We start from the raw sequence: 23,224 nt of genomic DNA on the forward strand, positions 1-23,224 counted from the left end.
ACTCAATCTCCAACTACATTATTAATTGTATCGATATCACATACTTTTCTTTGATAAAGAAGTGTTTCTGTTTCTCCATGGTCGTTATTAGGGAAACGAGGAAGAACTTGTTCTCAAGCAGACCTTGGAAACGTTCCATTCCTGTCCTCGCTCGAGCCCGCAGTTCATCAGACATCTGTAAAGGTGATAAATAATCATTAAACATCAGCTGTCATTGAGTGGCATATCAGATTGTTTTTTTAATCTTTTAAAAATATATTAGATATGGAAAACATCAATATGTACGTACACATCATAGCAAAATGATATTTGATGAGATGTTATATTTATGTTACTGCCACATATACAATTATAAACAAGAGTTTTTTGTCAAACATTATGCCTCCCTGAGCGCCATGTTGTCAGGATTTGGACAATTGAATGAAGTCAAGCTTCAGGGCTATGGGTGCAGGTAGTGTCTAGTTATTACACAGACAATTTTTTGCTTCGAGAACACTGTGACCTTGACCATTTACCCGATGACCCCTTAGATTAAAAGGGGTCATCTACAGGTCAGGCCCAACCTCCTAGTAAAGTTTGATGATCATAGGTCCAAGCTTTGTTGCGATATCACTGGGAGAAGCTTTGTTAATTTTTCGTGTAAAAGGTCACTGTGACCTTGACCTTTGACCCGATCAAAACAAAATTCAAGAGGAGTCTTTTACTGGTCAGGCCCAACCTTCATGTCAAGTTTGATGACCATAAGACCAGGAATCGTCGAGTTTGCCTTCAAGGTCACTGTGACCTTGACCTTTGACCTGATGATTCCCAAAATAAATAGGGGTCATCAACTGGTCCGGAAAAACCAACAAGTCAAGTTTGAGGGCTATGGGTGGATGCATTGTCAAGTTATTTCCGGACAACCTTTTATCATTCAAGGTCAATGTTGCCTTGATCTTGGGCCTGATGACCCCCAAAATCAAAAGGGGTCATCAACTGGTCAGGCCCAACCTACAAGTTAAGTTTGAGAGCCATAGGTGAAGGCATTGTGGGGTTTCCATCAAACAACTTTTTTACCATTCAAGGTCAATGTGACCTTGACCTTTGGCCTGATGAACCCCAAAATCTACAGGGGGTCATTTACTGGTCAGACCCAACCTCCAAGTCAAGATTGAGTGCCATGGGTGCAGGCATTGTCAAATTACCAATCAGACGACCTTTAATCATTCAAGGTCACAGTGACCTTTACCAAATGACCCCTAAAATCCGGGGGTCAAGTACTGGTCAAGCCCAGCCTCCATGTCAAGTTTGATGACCATAGGTCTAGGCATTGTTGATTAATCACTCGGACAAGCTTTAAAATCTTTTTAAAATTTAAGGTCACTGTGACCTTGACCGTTTACCTGATGACCTCTAAAATCAAAAGGGGTCTCTACTGGGCAGGCCATATCTTCATGCCAAGTTTAATGACCATTCGACAATTGTTGAGTTATCACTTGGACAAGCTTTGGTCTACCGACAGACCGACGAACCGACCGACATTTGCAAAGCAATATACCCCTCTCCTTCGAAGGGGGGCATAAAAAATAAGAAGCCTACTTATTAAGGTGTGTCATCCATGCATGCATAGTGAAAGTTTGTAGTTACTATGACTATGAGCTTGTGGAACTCTTAAATGTACCTTAGTAGATTAACAGTTCATTTACTGCTTCTCGGTATGAAGAGAAACTTAAGTACATTAACAATAGCATCTATCAACATTAAATGTTAGGACCTATAAATTGATAAAAGTACATAAACATAATGTTAATGAGATTTAAGCTGGGAGATCAAACAAAAAGCTTATCAGAAGCCCAAGTTTCCCAGAGGTATTTCTTCATTCAATCAAAGTCTTTTATCACATAGATAAAGGCATAGTCAAACTGATACAACCAGCAAATTAAAAAGACAATATGAAATATAGAATGATAAAGGAGTAATTTCATTCTTTACATAAGACAGTTACAGAGTGAAAGCGAAGGCTAAATTTATGTCTGTTTTATTTTGAACATTAGTAAAACAAGAGTTAAAGTCTTGCTACATGAGTGTATTGCCCCTTGCTATATATTTACCAAGTTTCATTTAAAACTCAAACTGTTTTTGACTTGTTACAGGTTGAAGCCAATTCTTGTGTTCTTGCACACAACAAATGTGCTGATGACGCAGACTCCAATGATAACTACACCAAGGCTATGACAATAACATGTCATGTTTTCTTCGAAAGGCAGACAATCCAAAACATAACACACACTAGAAGACAAAATCATTTGGAGCCGCTAAGCCCAGTATCGAGCACTGCAAGCAAATCCTGCTTGCTCGTCCACTTTACTCAGTCAAACAACGTAGGGATTAATACAACAAATATGCTTAAACATGGGAATTGCATCTCTTTGAGGGGAATGACAACTAAGAGTGTGTCTTAAAGGTTTCATGGTATTGTCAATGATGCAAGAGCTATTACAAAATCTAAGTCTTTGAAAAACTCCACATTTGCAATAGGGACACCAAACGTAATGCCAATAATTGATTCTAGCCTGTTTTTACTCCACAAAAAACAAACAAAAGAAACAGTTAAGTCGACATTCATATATATCCAAAAACAATGCAAGGAGGGAAACAGTCACATAACAATTTACACATTCAACTTGCTGGAACAAATGAAAATCAATCTACATTTTGCCTCACCAGAGTTTGATAGTTCTAACATCCTGAGTTGTGTCTGACAATGTGGCATGCAGCAATCGAAGAGGCTTTAAAAGTCAGTACAAAACAAAGACTATACCATACCATTGCTTGTGTCAAAAATTGATTCATGGAACCAACATGCTATCAAAATTGAGCAAACAGAGTTTAGAAATGCATTTTTCCCATATAATATCACTTATTTTATTGTATGTAAGTACCTTTTGACATCTTTGAAACATTCAACAAACAATACAATAATACTTGATGAAACATGGCATAAGGAAGTGGTTACTTTGAGCATTACCTGTACAAAGTATTGCTATATTACCATCAATGTTTAAAGCACATTAGCCAATATTTGGATATAATCAAATGTAAAATAAAAAAATAAAATTCTGAAAAACATCTCAATGCGTAAAGATAAAAAATGAAATCAACTTTATAAACAGAAAGATAAAAGAGATGGCGGCAGGAATTACACCTTAAGAGTGTTAGTTTGTAAAAGGGAGCTATGTGCACTGCTGCACACCAAAAAGATACTTTTCAAGGGTTTCATAAAACAAAATTTATAATACATAATTGTAATTGTAATTGTCATCACTGCAGAGGAACATGTCAACATTATATTCTTATGTTATACCAGTCTCCTTTTGAACACAATTTTTTTGTCGACAATTTTCACTATCAGACAAAAGATAAATAAGAAGCATTCAAGAGACATAACCAAGCCAGTTATTTCCTACTTTATTCTTCATAATCAAATACGCTGGTCATAATAGATATATAAAAGGGCTTTAACAAAAAAGTTGAATCCAGGTCCACATGCATTTGTAAATTCAATGATCTTACATCATTTTATTGGTTTCCAGGTTATAAATATTCTATTTTAGGCAGCTTTGCATTATTACCATTCACATTATGCTTAACAATCCTGATAGAAATATTCAAAAACTGTTAAACGAATGGAAAGATTTACGAGCCACATGATATACTGGACAAAACAAAGGCAAGTAGGCTTGGATTCAATATATACGTTTGTTTAATAAAGTAGTTATTTTATGAGGTCGGACGTAATCCGATTTAAGCAAAATTATTGCTAAGAGCCATTGGCCAGGTTGTTCTAGACCCATGTGAATATTAAGTTAAAACCATGAACTTAAGTAAACTTAAAATTATGAACAAATGGCCTTTGTGTTTCAAATCGATAAGTGTATTCAATGTTGTACAGGTGATGCTGTGATTGATATACAAGGTGGGAAAGGGTTAGAAAGCATGCGTACCTTGTAACTACTTACTACAGGATCTGACATCAGATAGTCGGTAGCGAACATGGCATTACACGCGTACTGTTGATACGAGTGGAAGGGGAATCCTTGCTCTATAAGGTTACGGTTAACTGTCGACATGGACGTCTGCATGTCAAGGAACTCTGAAATAGTTTGGGAAATGATATTCAAACTAATTCAGCTATTACATCTTATTCTAGGATTCGCCTTAATTAGTTGATCAACTTGAGATCCTTTCCTCATTGTATAATTAAAGCATAAAAAAATGTTTCCCTTATCAGTATAATTCATTCTTTATGTACTAATCGCTCTAACTGACCCTCTTTTGCAACATGTTTGATTTCCAATTCAAGGTCGTTTAGTTGTTTCTCCAGGGCTTTCGCTTTGGATCCCACCTTCCGATACTTGCAGACAAAGAACGCTACCACTGTAAGGAAACAAACAATTGTTATCACTGAAAAAAAAACAGAAAATAATACACAGGATGCATCAGACGAAGAATGCTTAAATTAATGATTTTACTGGAAGTATCAGATAAATGTTATTACTGCCAGAAAACATGAAATAATCACTAGAAGTATCAGACAAAGAATGTTTTCATTTGAAGTATTAGACAATTAATGTTTTCACTGGAAGGATAATACAAATTGGAAGTATTAGACAAAGAATACTATCACTGGTATCAGACAATAAATGTTATCACTGGAAACATCAGATAAATATAAAGACACATACTACTATTATTGCATGAAAAGAGAGAAAGAACAAGATTTGTTTGTCAAACATTATGCCCCCCTAAGGGTCATGTTATATTTGGAGTATTGAATGAATTATGCTTGGACCTAAATGACAGCTGATTTTTCAATGACAGTGCATGCCTCTGAGGCAGTTTTAAGATTATGACCAAAGTGTGAAGATAAAAGGTACAATTTTTAATCATGTTCTTATGATGACTGATATATGCAGATAAACATGTATCCTTCTAGAAGCAGGGAACCAGTAAATATGATGTAAGTTTTACAAGTATGAGTTATAAAAAAACTAGTAATATGTTAATAGTCAAGATCTTGTAGCATTTTGGCAATTTATGTAAGTTTATTACCACTAAGTCTAAAAAACACAACTTGTCTTGCAGGATGATCAAGAGTTGTCAGCTGAGGGTACCTTATATACACCTTGTTACTAGAAATAAATGCGTCTGAAGTTTCTCCATCTGGTATTCACAATAGCATTCTTCAGACAAGCTTTTTGTGTTGAAGGTCCCAAAATCAATAGGGGTCATCAACTGGTCATGCACAAACTCCACGTAAAATATGAGGCCCAAAAATCTACCCAATGTCTAATTATCATTCGGACAAGTTTTCTCGTTCAAGGTCACTGTGACCTTGACCTCTGACTTTATGACCTCAAAATCAATAGAGGTCATCTAGGCCTCAAACCTTAATGTCAAGGTTGAGGGCCATTTGTGCAGGCATTGTTGAGTAATCATACGGACAAATTTTATTTGCGTTCAAGGTCACTGTGACAACACCTTGACCCTTGACCCGATAACCCCTTTAATAAAAAGGTGTCTACTGGTCAGGACCAACCTCCAGGTCAAGTCTGGTGGCCATATGTGCAGGCATTGTCGAGTTTTCAATCGGACAACCTTTTGCATTCAAAGTCACTGTGACTTAAACCTTTGATTCAATGACCCCTAAAATCAATAGGGTTCATTTACTGGTCAGGCCCAGCCACCATTTTAAGTCTGATGACCATAGGTCCAGGCATTGTTGAGTTATCACTCAGGCAAGCTTTGACAACCTTTTTGAGTGACCTTAACCTTTGACCCCATGATCCCTCCAATCAATAGGGGTCATCTCGGGCCCAACCTTCATGTCAAGTTTCATGACCATAGGTCCAGGAATTGTCGAGTTATCACTCGGACGAGCTTTAATCTTCCGACAGACAGGCGGGCCGACCGACATACCGATCAACCGATATGTGCAAAGCAATATTCCTCCCCTTCTTCGAAGGGTGGCAAAATGATATCACTGGATGTATCAGACCCAAGAATGCTTTCATTGGAAGTATTACATAAAAATAATATCAGTGAAAATACATACATGGTAATTTGTATTTTGTACCTGAAAACATCTTTACGCACAGGAACATTTTGATAAAGTATGTGTTAAATATTTATTCATTAAGTTTCAAGTATTTTATGATAAATAAGTCTTAAAAGGAGCATTTATTTCAATTATTAACCCATAATGTCTACTATGGTTAAATAAAATTACAAATCAAATTTACTTGGTTTATGCTCTCAACAAAACAATAATATTTAAAAATTATATTGTGCGTGAGTTATAAAATTATCACCCAAAACAAGAAGAAACAGTGCAGTTCCAGCTGCTGCTCCGGCTATGATAAGGACGTTCTCGAACTTCTTTTGATACTCAATGTATCCAACAGTTCTTTGTATGTTTCCTATTGTCACCTATAATGTAAGGAATGAAAAAACTAACATCATTAAGTTCAGATCATCACTAAACCCTGGATACTTGATACTACTCTGTCCTAATCAAGTACCGTCGGTCATATAACTAGCAAAATATGTTTTACAGTGAATGAAGGAAAATAAGCTCAACATGTTGCAGCAAACTGATCAGAAGCTTTTATCATAACTGCCTGCCAAAGGTATAAGGCTTTTATAATCACAAAAAATGTTGTCAATTCTATTATATATGATACCTTAATTCTCTATAACTAAACTTTCAGATATCCTACTACCCTAAGTCAGTTGTGAAGTTTTAATGGTACGTTTCGAGAAAAGGCCAATTCTACTTATTAGCAATAAGTTATGCTAGAGTTCTTACATTGACTTCGGGCAAAGTAGCTCCTGGTATCCCTGGCTGTGGTTGAGAACTTGGGGCCTTGCATCGCATATAAGTGCCTGTGAGCTCCACAACATTACATTCACCTAATCCAATCGTAACGTTGATGTCATGCATCTCCGCAACAAGGTTAAGATTTTCGCCCTTTAACACAACATAGATAGGATAATTGTGTAACTTGTCTAATAGCAAAACATAATATTGATGAACATTCAACTCCATCACAAAAGTAGTTACAGAATTGTGCACATGCTTATTTGCATGCGAAACATCCAAGTAAATCGCATACGAAGCAAAGCGAATTAATCGCATACACATCTTTTATCAGTTTAGTGCATACACTCGTTAATTGTTAAAGTTAATTTCATTTGCCGCGATAATGTTAATGGCATACATAGCTTGAAAAGCTTAGTATTAAAGTCCCATGTTATTTAACAGTGCTTGTAAATTGCGTACAGAGCTATAACTGTTTCAGCAAATTGCATACAACGCATTAGCCGTGCTAGTAAATTACTTACAAAGGTTTAAATAATATTATTCTAAAACTATTGTGAACTACAAACCTTTATTTCCAAATACTGTTGATCTGTTTGGTAAAGCAGAACATTTTCATCAAATTTGTTGATGGAAGGATCATGATAATATGAAATGGTAAAATGCGATTCAACACCGTCCAGTTTTACAAGAATATCAACTGTTACACATCCATCGCAGTGTGATGACCTTTTCTTCCTTTGGCTATTGGAGGGCGTGTTACTTTCTAATGCATTCCTCACACCAACTGTGGCATTTGGTACTTTACAGAGAACTTGGTCGGCCGAATTGGGATCTATTATGCAGTTTTCCTATCAAATAAATAAAAGGCATTAACATAATATTTTGCTACATTTGCTAAAATTTCCAGAATTTTCCTTTGTACGAGTAGTATTGATTATAACCATTCGAAATCAGTCTTCAATTTCACTGTATTTGCAGTGAATAAGACCAGTGGAAATCTGTCTGGAATCATTCCTATACATATACATTTACAGATATGATAAACAATTATTAAAACTTTAACATCTGTTAAATGTTTCCATGCTATATGAATGGAGGTTGGAATGCTAGCTTATTTTCCGGTTAGTACTGTTTAAAGATTCGCTCGGAGCTCACCTGTGTTCATACAGCATAACGACATAAATAGACATGAAAATATGTGATGAAATCTTAAATATCTCCAAGAGTAACCCATAGTACTCGTTTACGAATGTTCTGCAGTGAGCCCGCTTAGATGATTTTGATATTAATTCGCCAGACAGCAAATCTCATCATTCAAAGCACAATAAGGAGTTGCATATTTTGTTATTTAATGGTTAACTTTGAGGTCAAATACTGAAGACAAATCCTGCAAAGAACCGTGGCATTTTCATGACATTGTACCATACTGTTATGTTGCTATTTGCACCAAAGTTTGTTACTTTCAAAGTATGTAATTTTAAGCTCATGAATGAAGAACAATCAAAGACAAATATTTAGGAAAATCTTTCAGGCCTTTTCACTAAGTACTAAACATAAAACATGTCTATTTTAGCCTACCTGTGTCTCTTTTTCGTTACTTATGGATACAGTACCAACATTCGAACTGTTCAGATGTTGTCCCTTGACTGTTAATATTGTACCACCACTGAAATCAATAAACCAGCATCATGAACAAAACACCACTGTATAATAAGACCTTGTGGGCCATTATAATCTAACAAGAGAATCATAGAGTGAACGGCAACACGTATCGGAAGAGGGGAGTCGAAAAGGGGGCATAACTCAACACTTACTAAAGCCAGGCATTGCTTTACATTATCTATTGTCTATGGCAAAATGTGTACAAAATATCAGCTGTGACGGTCTCGATGACGACATCAAGGCTATTCCATACCTCCAGTTTTTTTTTAAATAACAGAAGAGTTAAAATTGCATCGTGATCCTTATATAGTCAGCTGACGTACAAGCACTTTTCGCTAATAAAACTATTTTAAGTGTTATACCGTTCATGATTTAAGTTGTATCATTGTTGATAATATCGAAATGGACAGCGAACAGATGCTCAGACAATATGGGAACTATGATAATAAAAATAATAATCTCCGTCCTGGAAGCATAACACCGTTACACTGTCAATTTATTATGCAGGTACCCCTGATAATGTTAGCTTACCTCAAGAAACCCTTTGTTGGATGAATGCTTCTAATTTCAGGGTTTGGTAAAAATTTGAAAATCAGATCCGAAAGTACATTTTTTCCCTCTATACGCTGGTTTACTGGAATTTCCAGTTCCTTAAATGTCATATTTGTTCCTGGTTCTCTGTCGACATCAATACTTACTTCGCATGTGACGTAAAAGTTTTCAAAAACTGTCCTGCAATAGAAAGTGGTTAAAGATTTTTAGATGTATAATAAACACAGACACAAACATTTTAAAGAAAAGCAGTTCAGCGATTTATACAATAATAATTTTGTTTTATTGGCAATTTTAGCTCAAAGGGCTTAACTAAAGAAATATCATAGTAGGAATTATTCATCTAGCTACATGTACCTCGACTCAATTAAACAAAATTATGAACTATGTTTTATGTTCATCTTTGATGGGGGGGGGGGTAACAATGAATAAGTGTCGTAAGTGCATAACGCGGAAAGCCACGTCACCTCAATGATACCAGCAATGTATTCCAAAAACAAACGTGGTTAGATGCTAGTATTTTAGGTTTTACTTATGAACAAATTGTTCAAATGAGGCAGGTACTTTTGATGTATACAGTTCATTTTAATAGAACCTGACACAGTCATTATTGTTTGCTTTTTTTCAAGTTTCTGATGGCCATGAAGTGCCTTAACTACAAAAAAACAAGAGGCCCATAAGGACCTATGCTCTACTGGCATGGCTCTTGTTGTCATTTTCAAGCCAGAGAATGTATGTATTGGTAATAGGCAACACACATATAGTTAACGCTTTGTGTTTGGGTTAGCTGAAAACGTTGCACGTTCAACATCTGAAAGTGTTGTAAGCAGATTAGTTGCATGAACTATTTTAATATGTGCCAAGTAAAGGTCATCTGAGGAAAAAAATATTTGCTTTCAAAACTGTATTCATGGTCAAAATATCATTTCTGTAGCTTTTAAAAACAAAACATGTGGTCAAAAGGGTCAAAGTCAAGGTCTTCGAGGACAAATTTGATGCTCGTTTGCAAAACTGAACACATGGTCCAAATTTCATTGCTGTAGCTTTAAAAATATAAAATTATGTCAAAAGGGGTGGGGCCAGCTTTGTCCCAAAGGGGCATAATTTCAACTGTTTTGCTAGACGGTCATCATATGATGCTCCACAACAAATATCAAAGGTATGAGCCTTGTGGTTTGAAACAAGAACATTTTGAAAATATTTCTTAATAAGTATCTAGGAAACTTGTGACCCCAAGGGCAATGCCAGTTTTGACCCAGGGCATAATTTGAACAACCATGGTAGATTAGTTGCATGAACTATTTTAATATGTGCCAAGTAAAGGTCACCTGAGGAAAAAATATTTGCTTTCAAAACTGTATTCATGGTCAAAATATCATTTCTGTAGCTTTTAAAAACAAAACATTTGGTCAAAGGGTCAAAGTCAAGGTCTTCGAGGACAAATTTGATGCTTGTTTGCAAAACTGAACACATGGTCCAAATTTCATTGCTGTAGCTTTAAAAATATAAAATTATGTCAAAAGGGGTGGGGCCAGCTTTGTCCCCAGGGACATAATTTCAACTGTTTTGCTAGACGGTCATCATATGATGCTCCACAACAAATATCAAAGGTATGAGCCTTGTGGTTTGAAACAAGAAGATTTTGAAAATATTTCTTAATAAGTATCTAGGAAACTTGTGACCCATGGGGCAATGCCAGTTTTGACCCAGGGCATAATTTGAACAACCATGGTAGCGAACCACTAAATTATGCCTTATTCAAAATAGCAAGGGTCTGCATAGCTGTTTCAGACAAAAGGATTTTCAAACATTTCCAATTTAAGTATACCAAACCTGTGAACCCCGGGGGATGGCCAGTAATGACCCCAGGGGCATATTTTGAACAAACATTTAAAAGCAATTGTGATTAGATGGATGCGCAAGCACAAAAAAGATTTTCAAACATTTCCCAATTTAAGTATACCAAACCGTTGAACCTGGGGCATGGCAAGTAATGACGCCAGGAGCATAATTTGAACAAACATTCATAACCAATTGTTTTAGATTGATGCGCGACTGACAGACACTTTGGCCATTAGAGCTAAAAATGGCCCTGGCCTTTCAACAAGAACAAGGGAGAGTAGTACACAAAACCAACTGCATAACCAAAAAGCAAGTTGTCTCCCTTTAACCCTAGACTTGACTTTACATGTAAACTTTGCTACAAATAGACTTCGCTCAAGTGGACTTGGCTAAAATTAGATTTAGCTAAAATAACATTTTTTTTATACTTTCTTAATTTAGGCATGCATTGGCGGATCTGGCTGGTTTTCCAAAGGAACCGAGTACTGATGGATATCTAAATACTGTACAAGTTTCATCGAGATACAATCAAAACTGAAGACTGTATCGTGTTCACAAGCAATTGTTTACAGACGCACTGACGCACGCACGGACGCACATACGACGTACACATTACCATCGCATTAGCTCTGCTGGCCTTTGGCCAGTAGAGCTAATTATAAAATTTCCAAACAATGCCTGTCAAATAATGGGTTATAGTGTTGAACACATATCAAGAGTATCATGTGAGACTTAGAAATTATTTTTTTTAGTCTTGCCATCAATATTACATATTCAACACTTACCTAGTACCCTATATTTATTCTATCAATATATTTTTAAACCACAACCTTGTTGTTAAGAATGATATCAGTCTCATGTATTAGCTGTATTTTTCCCATCACTGATTAAAATATTTCAGATATATTTTATTAATCAATGTTTACAGCGTATTGCCAATGACTTTCAAATTATGATCATGGCCCTTAGTAATTTGAACTAATCTCCCCCACTACGTTATTCTAGTGCATTGAATTAAGTCCGTTTTATCACAGTGGTTTACTACATTTGTCAACAAGTAAGGCTCAGTACATCTACACTGAAATTAGTGTTTATTTGTAAATATTGAATTTTGGTTTTCAGATTTATTTAAAACTCTACATAGCTGCATTACATACATTTGTGTGACATTATAGGTCGTGAAAATAATCAAGAAAGGGAAAACCACATTGACAAGAAACACAAATTACACTCCGTCTTCGGTAACATTAATTTTGAGTTTAAAAAGGTCTTCTTAACTTAAAAGTGGCCCTGATGTAAAAAGCTCGAATCCACGACCGCGGGAACACAACTGGGTTTACCGAAGGGCTGGTTCTTAATTACCCACAAAACCTACACTAATTCCCCCAATTAACCTTTCACAACCAAAAATATTATTTTTAAAAATCTGAAATAAGAGCAATATGTGAATGATATTAACGAGAATGTAATACATGGTTGTTGTTAGAGGAGATTAGACAATGTTTAATATCCAGCCATTGTGTTGTTATATAATATTCTTTTTAAGTTTCGGCGTAAATTGGGGTGTCGTGAAAAAAACTAGTACTTTAGATAATAGCCAATGAATATCATCACATTAAGGATTAAACGCAAGTTTATAAATCAGGTTGTAATTTAATGTGGTGAGCGATGAGGGTATAATATATAAATAATCATTATGAAAAACTGTCACAAAATGCAATGTAAAATGTAGTAATTTTATGAGAAATTCTAAACTTTATCTAAGTTTTCTGTAACATTCACTTAGCATGGCAACTAAACCAATTTTTGAGACAAGACAATTTCACAATTCATATAACTAATCTATGCATAAAAAACACTAAACATCAGGGTAATGGTTAAAAAAACTTACATAGCCAAATGTTCTGATTGAACTTTTGAATGTTTACAGGTACTTGTTGGAAGCACACCCTCTCGAGACAGGAACTTTACATTCTGAACAACTCGATTACCAATACCAAGATTCTTTCCAAATAATGAAATAACTGTTCCCCCGATTGCCGGACCTTTTTTGGGTTCCATTGATTGCACATACACATCATCCTGAAACCATTTTTTAATAAATATTAAAAAGAAACAATTATTCATTATCTACCTGCGATGCGGCCCAATTTCAGAAGGAAATTGATACTTTATGATTGTTTTGCAAAATGTATGCAAATTGAATGTGAAACATATAGCTCAATGCCCTTGCATACTGTGTCACATTTAAATGATTTAATTTAATTTAACCATTCTCTGTGATCAAACATTACATAGTCAATCAAATGGTTAGTGTTATATAGGATTTAAATACAATTTTAGAACTGAAGCGTATGTTAATTGTCTTTGTGTTAGGAAGTCTAGGAATGTGTATGTTCGTTTCCGAGCTGAACAGCTTATACCCTAGCAATTTCAAGAGCGTGACCATCATACAAACGTTGAAAGATAATTAAGGTTTAGTCCTCATTAAAAAGATGTTATAGAGACAGAATATCACTTTCTTTTGGTGTCCTTTATTTTATACAATTAGACAAGAATATATAAATAGAACATACTATAAGAACCCAAATATATACAGATGTCTTGTAATTTTGAAAATCTTGTAAAAAAACTGCACTATATTTTTTTTCATGCAGCTTTTGAATAGAGAAATACAATGTAAGTGTATTAAAATGTACTCTAATTTACAAACTATGTTTTGACAGATACTGTTGTCTAATCCATATTTATGCGAAAAGCTACAGAAACAAACTCAGCAGCAATATGTTTAAACATAAACCCGGTTTAATGACACAGGGTAAAAGCCACAAAACTCCACAAACAGCACAGTGAATTTATACTATATATAACAAGAGGCCCAAAAGGGCCTATGCTCTACTGGCATGGCTTTTGTGGTCATATCAATCCAGAGCATGTATGTATGGGTAAAAGGCAACAGACATATACTTTATGTTTTGTGTTTGGGTTACCTGAAAACGTAGCACGTTCAACATCTGAGCCCAGAAAGTATTGTAAGCAGATTAGTTGCATGAACTATTTTAATATGTGCCAAGTAAAAGTCATCTGACAAAAAAAAATGCTTTCAAAACTGTACTCATAGTAAAAATTTCAGTAGTTTTAAAAGTTAAAAAAGTTGGTCAAAAGGTCAAAGTCAAGGGCATCCTAGGACAACATTGATCAATTTGAACAACCATTCACAATCAATTGTGCTGAGATGGATGCATGAACACACAAAAAGATTTTCAAACCTTTCCAGATTTATGTTTACCAAACCTGTGAACCCTGGGTGTGGCCAGTAATGACACCAGGTGCATAACTTAAACATTCACAACCAATTTTGTTAAGATGAATGCGCAAACTACAGAACTGAAAGCTAAAAAATGGCCTTTGGGCTTTCAACAAGAACAAGGCAGAGTAATTCACAAAATCAACTGCAGAAGCAAAAAGCAAATTGTCTCTCAAAATCCTAGACTTGCAAATTGTCTCCCTCAACTCTAGACTTAAATTTACATGTACATGTAAACTTGGCTAAAAATAGAATTCGCTCATGCAGACCTGGCTAAAAATAGAAAGCATTTCTTTAAAACTTTCATGGCCCATAATCTAGGCATTTATGGGCGGATCTGGCTGGTTTTCGAAAGGAACCGAGCTCTAATGGATATCTAGATACTGTAGAAGACTGTATCGTGTTCACAAGCAATTGTTTACAGACGCACGAACGCACGACCGCACGACCGCACGGACGCACGGATGCACATACTACGTACACATTACCATCGCATAAGCTCTTCTGGCCTTTGGCAAGTAGAGCTAAAAAACTGGGTATGATGTTCACTAATTTGCACAAGTAGTTTCCATGTATGTATTACGTGTTGTTTACATGGGCTGGTGTGCTGACCTTCTAGCAAAAAAAACCGTTTCAGTGTTTTTTTTGGTGGGGGTGTTGTTGTTTTGGTTAGCTGGCAAATAAGTTTGTAATTTGAGTTAAACATTAATATAAAAACGAGAGAGTCATGGTGGCCCTGAATTGCTAACCTGAGATGTGTGAAGAAAAACACGGTTTATAAACATGCAGAGTTATTGACTTTTATGTGTTTAGATAAACCTTAACCAGAAAGCTGAAAAAGAAAGGTGTAAAATTAATTTCTATTTTGCAATATGCATATTCGATTATCTTCTTTGATTATTAAAGTAGGTTGGATGATTGGGAACACATGTCTCAATGCAATCATAAATAATGTATTCAGTGAGATTTTCAATTAAATCTGCTTAAATGCATAACCTCACCTAAAATTTATACGGCAAATAATAAATCACCATGATAAGCATTATAATATGCAAAAAATAGTTATCTAACTTGATTATTCAAGTAGGTGGGATGGTTGAGTACTATTGTATAAAGTCTCAATGATGTACAGCAAGTAGTTGCTGTGATATTACTCTATGTGTGCTTACAAGCAAAACCACAGAATTTCAAAGTCAATTATTAAAGTGCCATAATTAGCATTAATTTTAAATCAGTGTTATCTTACATGATTAATTAAGTAGGTTGGATAGCAGCTGCTGGTAACACATTACTTAAGTTTCAATGCAATACAAGCTGTGTTTGCTGAGATAATAGCATGAAGGTGCTTACATGCGAAACTTTAAACAAGGTGTGATGCTGATGCTAAGGTATATTGTTACCTTGTTTCAATGCAATACATGATGTGTTTGCTGAGATAATGACATGAAAAACTTTAACCAAGGTGTGACGCTGACGCTTAGGTATATTGCTTTCATGCTAGGAGCCCCAAATACAACCCCGTGTTAAGCTGCAATTAACACTTCCTACATACGAAGTATGATCACAATATGTAAACCCTAACTTATTACAGTATTAAACGGTTATCTATTTTAGTAACAGTGGCATTGACCCTAAGGGCCCGAAACGCATCCCTATTAAAGGTCGTGATAAATTATTCCTATATACCATGTATGGTGACAATATGTCAACCCTAACTAAGGTTATTCTGTAACAACCGTTTTTCATATTTAAGTTTCAGTGACCTTGACCCTAGCGTCCTCAACAACAATCTCATGAACGGTGTCCATAAACTCTTCCAATATACCAAGTTTGGTCACCATTTGTGAAACAAAACGAAAGTTATTCTAGGCAAAAGGTGAGTTTGATGCCGCCTTCATGCCGAACTTTTCCAGCAACAATGACAGCATCCAAATGTACAGGTTTCACTTTGGTTAAAACTATCTTGCGGCAAAATGCTGGATGGAATATTATCATTAGAACATTTTTTTGTAATCAATGCTAACTGTTTAATCCGCTGGTACCCTATGTGATGTCAATACCCCGCGAAAATCATAAGCAAATATCATAATCATCTAGGGACAGTCTCACTTCAGCGGAATTTTACAGGTCATGGCATGTTATTAGTGTGTCATTCACTACTCTGTCCCTTTAGTAAGGTTCAAAGGATCGTACCCAAGTTTCATCATTAGCAAAGATTATTTGCAGCATTTCATCGCCTTCTTCCCCAGACCTTTGTAGGAGTGAGTGAGCGATATTCAAACTTTTAACTTTTTCCAACCCTGCAAACAGCGATTTTCCTTTGCAAACGTTCAGTCAGAATTCTATATACTGATCCATGATTAATGTTCAACTTATAAGTTATCTTAAAGCAAGTGTATCGCCAATCACTGTTTAGCAGTTTTACTACATATTCAACATTTTATTACATCTCGAAGACAAAGTTCCTTCACACAGGTGCTTGTTGCTAAAGGGTTTTCACCCAGTACTAAATTCTCGCACCCATCGCTTGATAGTAATATATCCGAGGAGAGACTCTGAAGCAACTTCATGAAGCGCTTTTTAGAATTTCAGATGCGCTTTTTCTTCGTCCAGCTTCAACCTTAATAAACGCAATTTTATCTACGAACGCCACGATGTTAATAAAAATGATATCTCATATGAATGACTTCATGTTACGTAAGTTTTTTTCTGCGCAAAAGATGCACAAAATATTTTTATCATATATTATATAATGAAATCATGATGGGTAGGGTTCATCAGTGCTACAGCTAGGCCTACAAAGCAGTGGGGTACCATGATGCCCTTTTTCCTTCATCTTACTGCCTTTTTATTATGCCCTGCTGTGCCCTTTTTTTTGACAGAGCCCTATTTGATGATTATAAATTATATGTGATATTCATATTTAAGTCAATTTTAGGAAATAAATATAAAAATAAATAAATAAACATATCTTGACACTTACGTAAAGAAAGCCAATGTACTCATAAGAAAACTAGTATTGAAAGAAGTTACAACAATTTTTTACACAAAATGATTTGAACATTGACCTTTGCAAGTACCCTATTAAGGAAAATTTGTTTCGCATCAAAAAATGCCCTTTCTGACCTAGCACCCTGCTCTTTCTAAATCCTGGCGTGATCTCTGGCTCAGTCATTTATGACTAACCCTCGTATGAAGGATGCAAGAGCTTTACATCTGTACAGTGGCCTAAGGTTCAATGGAAAATTCTGGATTTATAGATTAAAATAATGGGGAAAATGTAGTTCTACAAACACAAGAAATATTATCCATCACTTTAATTGTTAAGTATATAAAAAGGACAATTTTTACATTAGAAATGATTTATTTGAAAAATTAAGTATTTCCCATTGTTTTTAAAAAACAATTGTCGAAATAAAGACATACACAATGTATTTTGAATTTTAAACCTCATCTAAATACAAGTTTTCATATTTACAATTTACAATTATAACTATAAACATCAAGTGAAAAGCTTTATCAAAGTTTAATCAGGTTTTAATGATTTTGATTTTATACATAGCTGAAGAAAAAAGGATATTTTTTAATATAATAGAGACAGTCGGCCATTTCTTTATGTTGCTGTAAGTCAATTAAGACGCGTTGTTCCATATTTGTAAACAGTCATTGTAATAGTAATTGGGAAGTTCCTATGCAGTTTCAATATCACTGATTCAGTAGTTTTAGAAGATATATTTTAAAGCAAACGAGGAAGTTTGCCATTTTGATGTTGTCGTAGGTCAATCAATACGTTTTATTGTAATTTTAGTAGAATGTCACCCTAGAAACCTTCCTGTGAGGTTGCATTGATTTTGTCCAGACGGTTTCAGAGAAGACGTCTTTCAAGTAGTTGTTGACGACCGTACGGACAAAGACCGATCCTTAAGTATTTTACCATGAGCACTTCGTGCACAGGTGAGCTTACAAACGTTGTACAAGTAAATATCAAATGCCCTGGAAGTCCAATCAATCTCAATGAATTATGCAATTACTAGTATGCTTTAAAAAGCAACATCCATGCAGACAAATTAAACTTAATGCACATGCCATCATGATGGTGGATAAGTGATGCATTAAGTAGAACAGACATTGGCCTTGCACTCAATACAAATTCCGAACACATATACAAGACACGACCAGCTACACTCTGTATGCATTAATGAAGCATTCCATGAAAATTTATTTCTTAGTCTGACCTTGAACTGTGCGATAGGGACGTGGTTCTTTGCATACGAAGCATTGCCTTAATTTACTGAATACATGTGCCAATATATTTTCAAATCCCTCTGTGCATGATAGTTACAACCCGGACACAAGCAACTATTCTCAATGCTCATATTATATGCAGCATTCCATAATAAATAAACCTTGAATTTTAAGGAAGGAATGTTGAAGATACACGCTACACATTATGTACAGAACACATGCTTAATTTAATTAAAAAAATCACTGTGCGTGACAAATACAATTTTTATATGCTCTCCTTCCGGAGTATTAAAACAAAATGGCATACCTCATTAATTTTATTGAACTATTAAGAAAACATAGTTCACCCATGACTTTAAAAATTGTAGATAATTTGACATATTATTTCAGTTTAAAATTATGTTCAGCAATTTGTTGAATTCTGAGAACAAATTTCATGCTTACCTGCCCTTTCCATATGGGCAACAAAACCGTTGGTTCTTCAGATTTGTACATGACATCATAAATGGAAAATCCAGTTTTATTTTGCTTATCATAGCTATACCGACCTAGTGTACACTGAAAGCTGAAAAATATAAAAACACTTGTGTTTGAAGAAAGCTCATTTTATGAATCTGAATAATTTTTCAAATATTGAAAATTCTATGTTGTTTATATATTTTCATCATTAAAATTACTGGTACCAAGCACTTTACTTTGAATGATACATATTAATGGAAATCACATTAATAACAACAAGGACTTTCGGAAACCGCATTAAAGCTGGATAATTTATTTTCACAAATGCGATTTTGTGGAAGAGTGTATGTTAATGGAAGTTAATGCTGCTGAACAAATTATTCTCATTCTTCATTAAGGCCATTATTTTTTTCAATATTCTGTTTGACGGCATTTTTTTTGGAGGAAAAAGATAGTCTGGCAGGGAAAAAAAAATAACATCTCAGATTGAGCACTATTGAGATAAAAGAAAAAAATAACAAGAGCTGTCACAGTATGTGACGAATGCCCCCGAATGTGACATTGACCTATGAACAAGGTCAGTACGTGAAAAGTTAAAGATCAAACAAATACATATGGCAAGTTATTTTAAATTGCCTCAGAACATAAAAAATACCAACCATACTTGACAACCTACATTCTTATATCCTTATATTCAGCATTCCATTGTGAATAAACACTAAGTGTATCTTTCACCTTAGAGGTAGGGACATGGGTCTTGGACGTGACACGTTGTCTTGTTATGTTGAACACATGTGGCAAGTTATTTTCAAATCTGTCCATACAAGAAAAGTTACAGCCCGGACATAACAACCAATACTCTGTATCCCTATATGCAGCACTCCATTGTGAATAAACACCCAAGAATGACCTTGACCTTAGAGGTAGGGACACGGTTCTTGCACGCGACACGTTGTCATAGTATGTCGAACACATGTGGCAAGTTATTTTAAATTTTATCCATACAAGGGAAAGTTACAGCCCGGACACGACAACCTATACTATATGTCCTTATATGCAGCATTCCATTGTGAATAAACAGTAAGTGTGACCTTGATCTAAGAGGTAGGGACACGGGTTTTGCATCCGACACGTCGTCTTGTTATGTCAAACAAATGTGGCAAATTATTTTATTATCTGTCCATACAAGGGAAAGTTACAGTCCAGACACGACAACCTATACTCTATGACGTTATATGCAGCATTCCATTGTGAATAAACACTAAGTGTGACCTTGACCTAAGAGGTAGGGACACGGTTCTTGCATGCGACACGTCGTCTTGGTATGCCGAACACATGTGGCAAGTTATTTTAAAATCTGTCCATACAAGGGAAAGTTACAGCCCGGACACGATAATCTATACTCTATGTCATTATATGCAGCATTCCATTGTGAATAAACACCTTATCGTGACCTTGACCTTAGAGATAGGGACACGGTTCTTGCATGCGACACATCGTCTTGGTATGTGGAACACATGTGGCAAGTTATTTTAAAATCTGTCCATACAAGGGAAAGTAACAGCCCGGACATGACAACCTATACTCTATGTCCTTATATGCAGCATTCCATTGTGAATAAACACCTAAGTGTGACCTTGACCTTAGAGGTAGGGACACGGTTCTTGCACGCCATACATCATCTTGGTATGCCCAACACATGTGGCGAGTTATTTTAAAATCTGTCCATACAAGGAAAAGTTATAGCCCGGACACGACAACCTATACTCTATGTCCTTATATGCAGCATTCCATTGTGAATAAACACTAAGTGTGACCTTGACCTAAGAGGTAGGGACACGGTTCTTGCACGCGACACGTCGTCTTGGTATGCCAAACACATGTGGCAAGTTATTTTAAAATCTGTCCATACAAGGGAAAGTTACAGTCCGGACACGACAACCTATACTCTATGTCATTATATGCAGCATTCCATTGTGAATAAACACCTAAGTGTGACCATGACCTTAGAGGTAGGGACACGGTTCTTGCACGCGACACGTCGTCTTGGTATGCCGAACACATGTGGCAAGTTATTTTAAAATCTGTCCATACAAGGGAAAGTTACAGCCCGGACACGAGTTATTGAGCCGGACACACGGACTGACGGAAGGACGGACGGACGGTGCGATTTTAATATGCCCACCATCGGGAGCATAAAAAGGCATACCGGTATATATATTTAGGTACAACATAATAGTAATGGAAAACGCTTCATTTTATGTTTTGTGCTTATTACCTTTGAATATTGGATCAATGGCTGAGGTCATTGTTATAAAATAATAATAATTATAATAATAATAATAATTATAATAATAATAATAATTATAATAATAATAATGATAAATTGAAGTATTTCAACGTGCAATTTGTATTAATAAGTTCAAATTAATTCCCAGTGAAGTGTATTATTGCATAAATAACTTTGCCTAAGGTTTAACTGCTAAAATGAAATTAGTTCGCAATTTACTTGCAGCATGGTTAAATGTAACATTGTTACCGTCCATATACATCCCTGGTTGTTGTCGATGGAAAATGGTCGAGGAATTCTGATTGTGTAATTTAACTAAGTGTAAATTACTATCCCCCGTACCAGAAAACCTGGAAATCGATCCAATAGGGCTAGATCATTTGGGGGGAAAAGTTTAACATGCGCATACTATTAACTCGTTTTGTTGTTGTTGTTTTTTATCAATGTTTCATAGCATCAAACCTTATTGTTTAAAGTCCATTTTAACAAAACGATTGTTGGCATTGCGGTTTGATTTTCATTGTACTGACAGTTCCAAGGCGGTACCTAACAATTCTTGATAAACATACCTATTTTTGTATATATAGTATGTATGCACTGTGCTGTTTGTGGAGTTTTGTGCTGTTCTTCTATGTTTCATGTTTGTGATTTTATGTTCTATGTCTTTGGCATTTACCCAGTGCCACTAAACCGGGTTTATGTTTTAACTTTTTGCTACTGAGCTTGTTTCTGTAGCTTTTTGCATGAATATTGACCTGGGACCCTGGTTTTACACTGGTATATACATCTATGTTATGCATACGATTGAAATCATGCAAAGGCAAAAGCAGTTAAGGTCTGGAAGATCATAAAATTCAGTGACCATTAACAAATCAACGTTGTTTCAAATATCTACTAATATTCTGACAAAATGCCATTACTGCTTTTTTATATTATACAAATTTGTAATGTCGCATTCTCCATTTTTGATTTACTATTCATCTTACCCTGTTTAGACATGTTTTTATTGGTTATTGCATTGTTTTGTCAGATGCTCAACATGAGCCTTGACTAAACTAATAATTGGTAATCCTATATATGCAGTGATTTTCCTTGACGAAAGAAAGATGTTCATATATGCTGTCGGTTTTATTTTTGTTAAATATGAAATATTTTGGTTTGCGGAAAAAAAATAAAGTTCCTCAAAACTGTATTAGTTTTCATTCAATTTTGAGAAGAATTGCTCCGGCGCTGCCGTAAAAAAGAATACAAAAAATGGCCTTAATGACCAATATTCTTAAATATCATCATGCTGAGTTATATTCTGACTGAGTTTCTTGAAATTGGATGAACACTAATGAATATGTGAAAGAACAAGTTATTTTAAAATCTGTCCATACAAGGGAAAGTTACAGCCCGGACACGACAACCTATACTCTATGTCCTTATATGCAGCACTCCATTGTGAATAAACACTAAGTGTGACCTTGACCTTTGAGGTAGGGACACGGGTATTGTACGCGACACGTCGTCTTGGTATGTGGTACACATGTGGCAAGTTATTTTAAAATCTGTCCATACAAGGGAAAGTTACAGAGCCGGACGGACGGACGGTGCGATTTTGAGGTAGGGACACGGGTATTGTACGCGACACGTCGTCTTGGTATGTGGTACACATGTGGCAAGTTATTTTAAAATCTGTCCATACAAGAGAAAGTTACAGCCCGGACAAACCTATACTCTATGTCATTATATGCAGCACTCTATTGTGAATAAACACTAAGTGGGACCTTGACCTTTGAGGTAGGGACACGAGTCTTGCATGCCACACGTCGTCTTGGTATGTGGAACACATGTGGCAAGTTACAGAGCCGGACGGACGGACGGACGGACGGTGCGATTTTAATATGCCTACCTTCAGGGGCATAAAAATGAAACTCTTATACAAAACTTTGTCTTTAAAGTTTCCGTAATTACCTAGTTTTGACAAGAGATAACCAAATATCATATGCACTCTTGTCTTAAA

The 23,224-nt window shown here is 35.6% G+C and overlaps 1 protein-coding gene across 1 annotated transcript in view; it reads right to left on the reverse strand.

The window, feature by feature from the left end:
- LOC128217880 (plexin-B-like) overlaps positions 1-23,224 on the reverse strand; it is a 52,395-nt gene that overhangs the window by 16,310 nt on the left and 12,861 nt on the right. The window contains exons 9-18 of the mRNA XM_052925317.1: positions 18,915-19,035; positions 12,810-13,000; positions 9,056-9,256; positions 8,441-8,528; positions 7,429-7,710; positions 6,848-7,009; positions 6,351-6,468; positions 4,309-4,416; positions 3,984-4,132; positions 45-175 (exon numbers count right to left, since the gene is read on the reverse strand). Of these exons, the coding sequence (XP_052781277.1) occupies positions 45-175; positions 3,984-4,132; positions 4,309-4,416; positions 6,351-6,468; positions 6,848-7,009; positions 7,429-7,710; positions 8,441-8,528; positions 9,056-9,256; positions 12,810-13,000; positions 18,915-19,035 (1,551 nt within the window). The remainder of the gene's footprint in view (positions 1-44; positions 176-3,983; positions 4,133-4,308; positions 4,417-6,350; positions 6,469-6,847; positions 7,010-7,428; positions 7,711-8,440; positions 8,529-9,055; positions 9,257-12,809; positions 13,001-18,914; positions 19,036-23,224) is intronic.

The sequence above is a fragment of the Mya arenaria genome, chromosome 14 (assembly GCF_026914265.1).
Source record: "Mya arenaria isolate MELC-2E11 chromosome 14, ASM2691426v1".
Taxonomy (NCBI): domain Eukaryota; kingdom Metazoa; phylum Mollusca; class Bivalvia; order Myida; family Myidae; genus Mya; species Mya arenaria.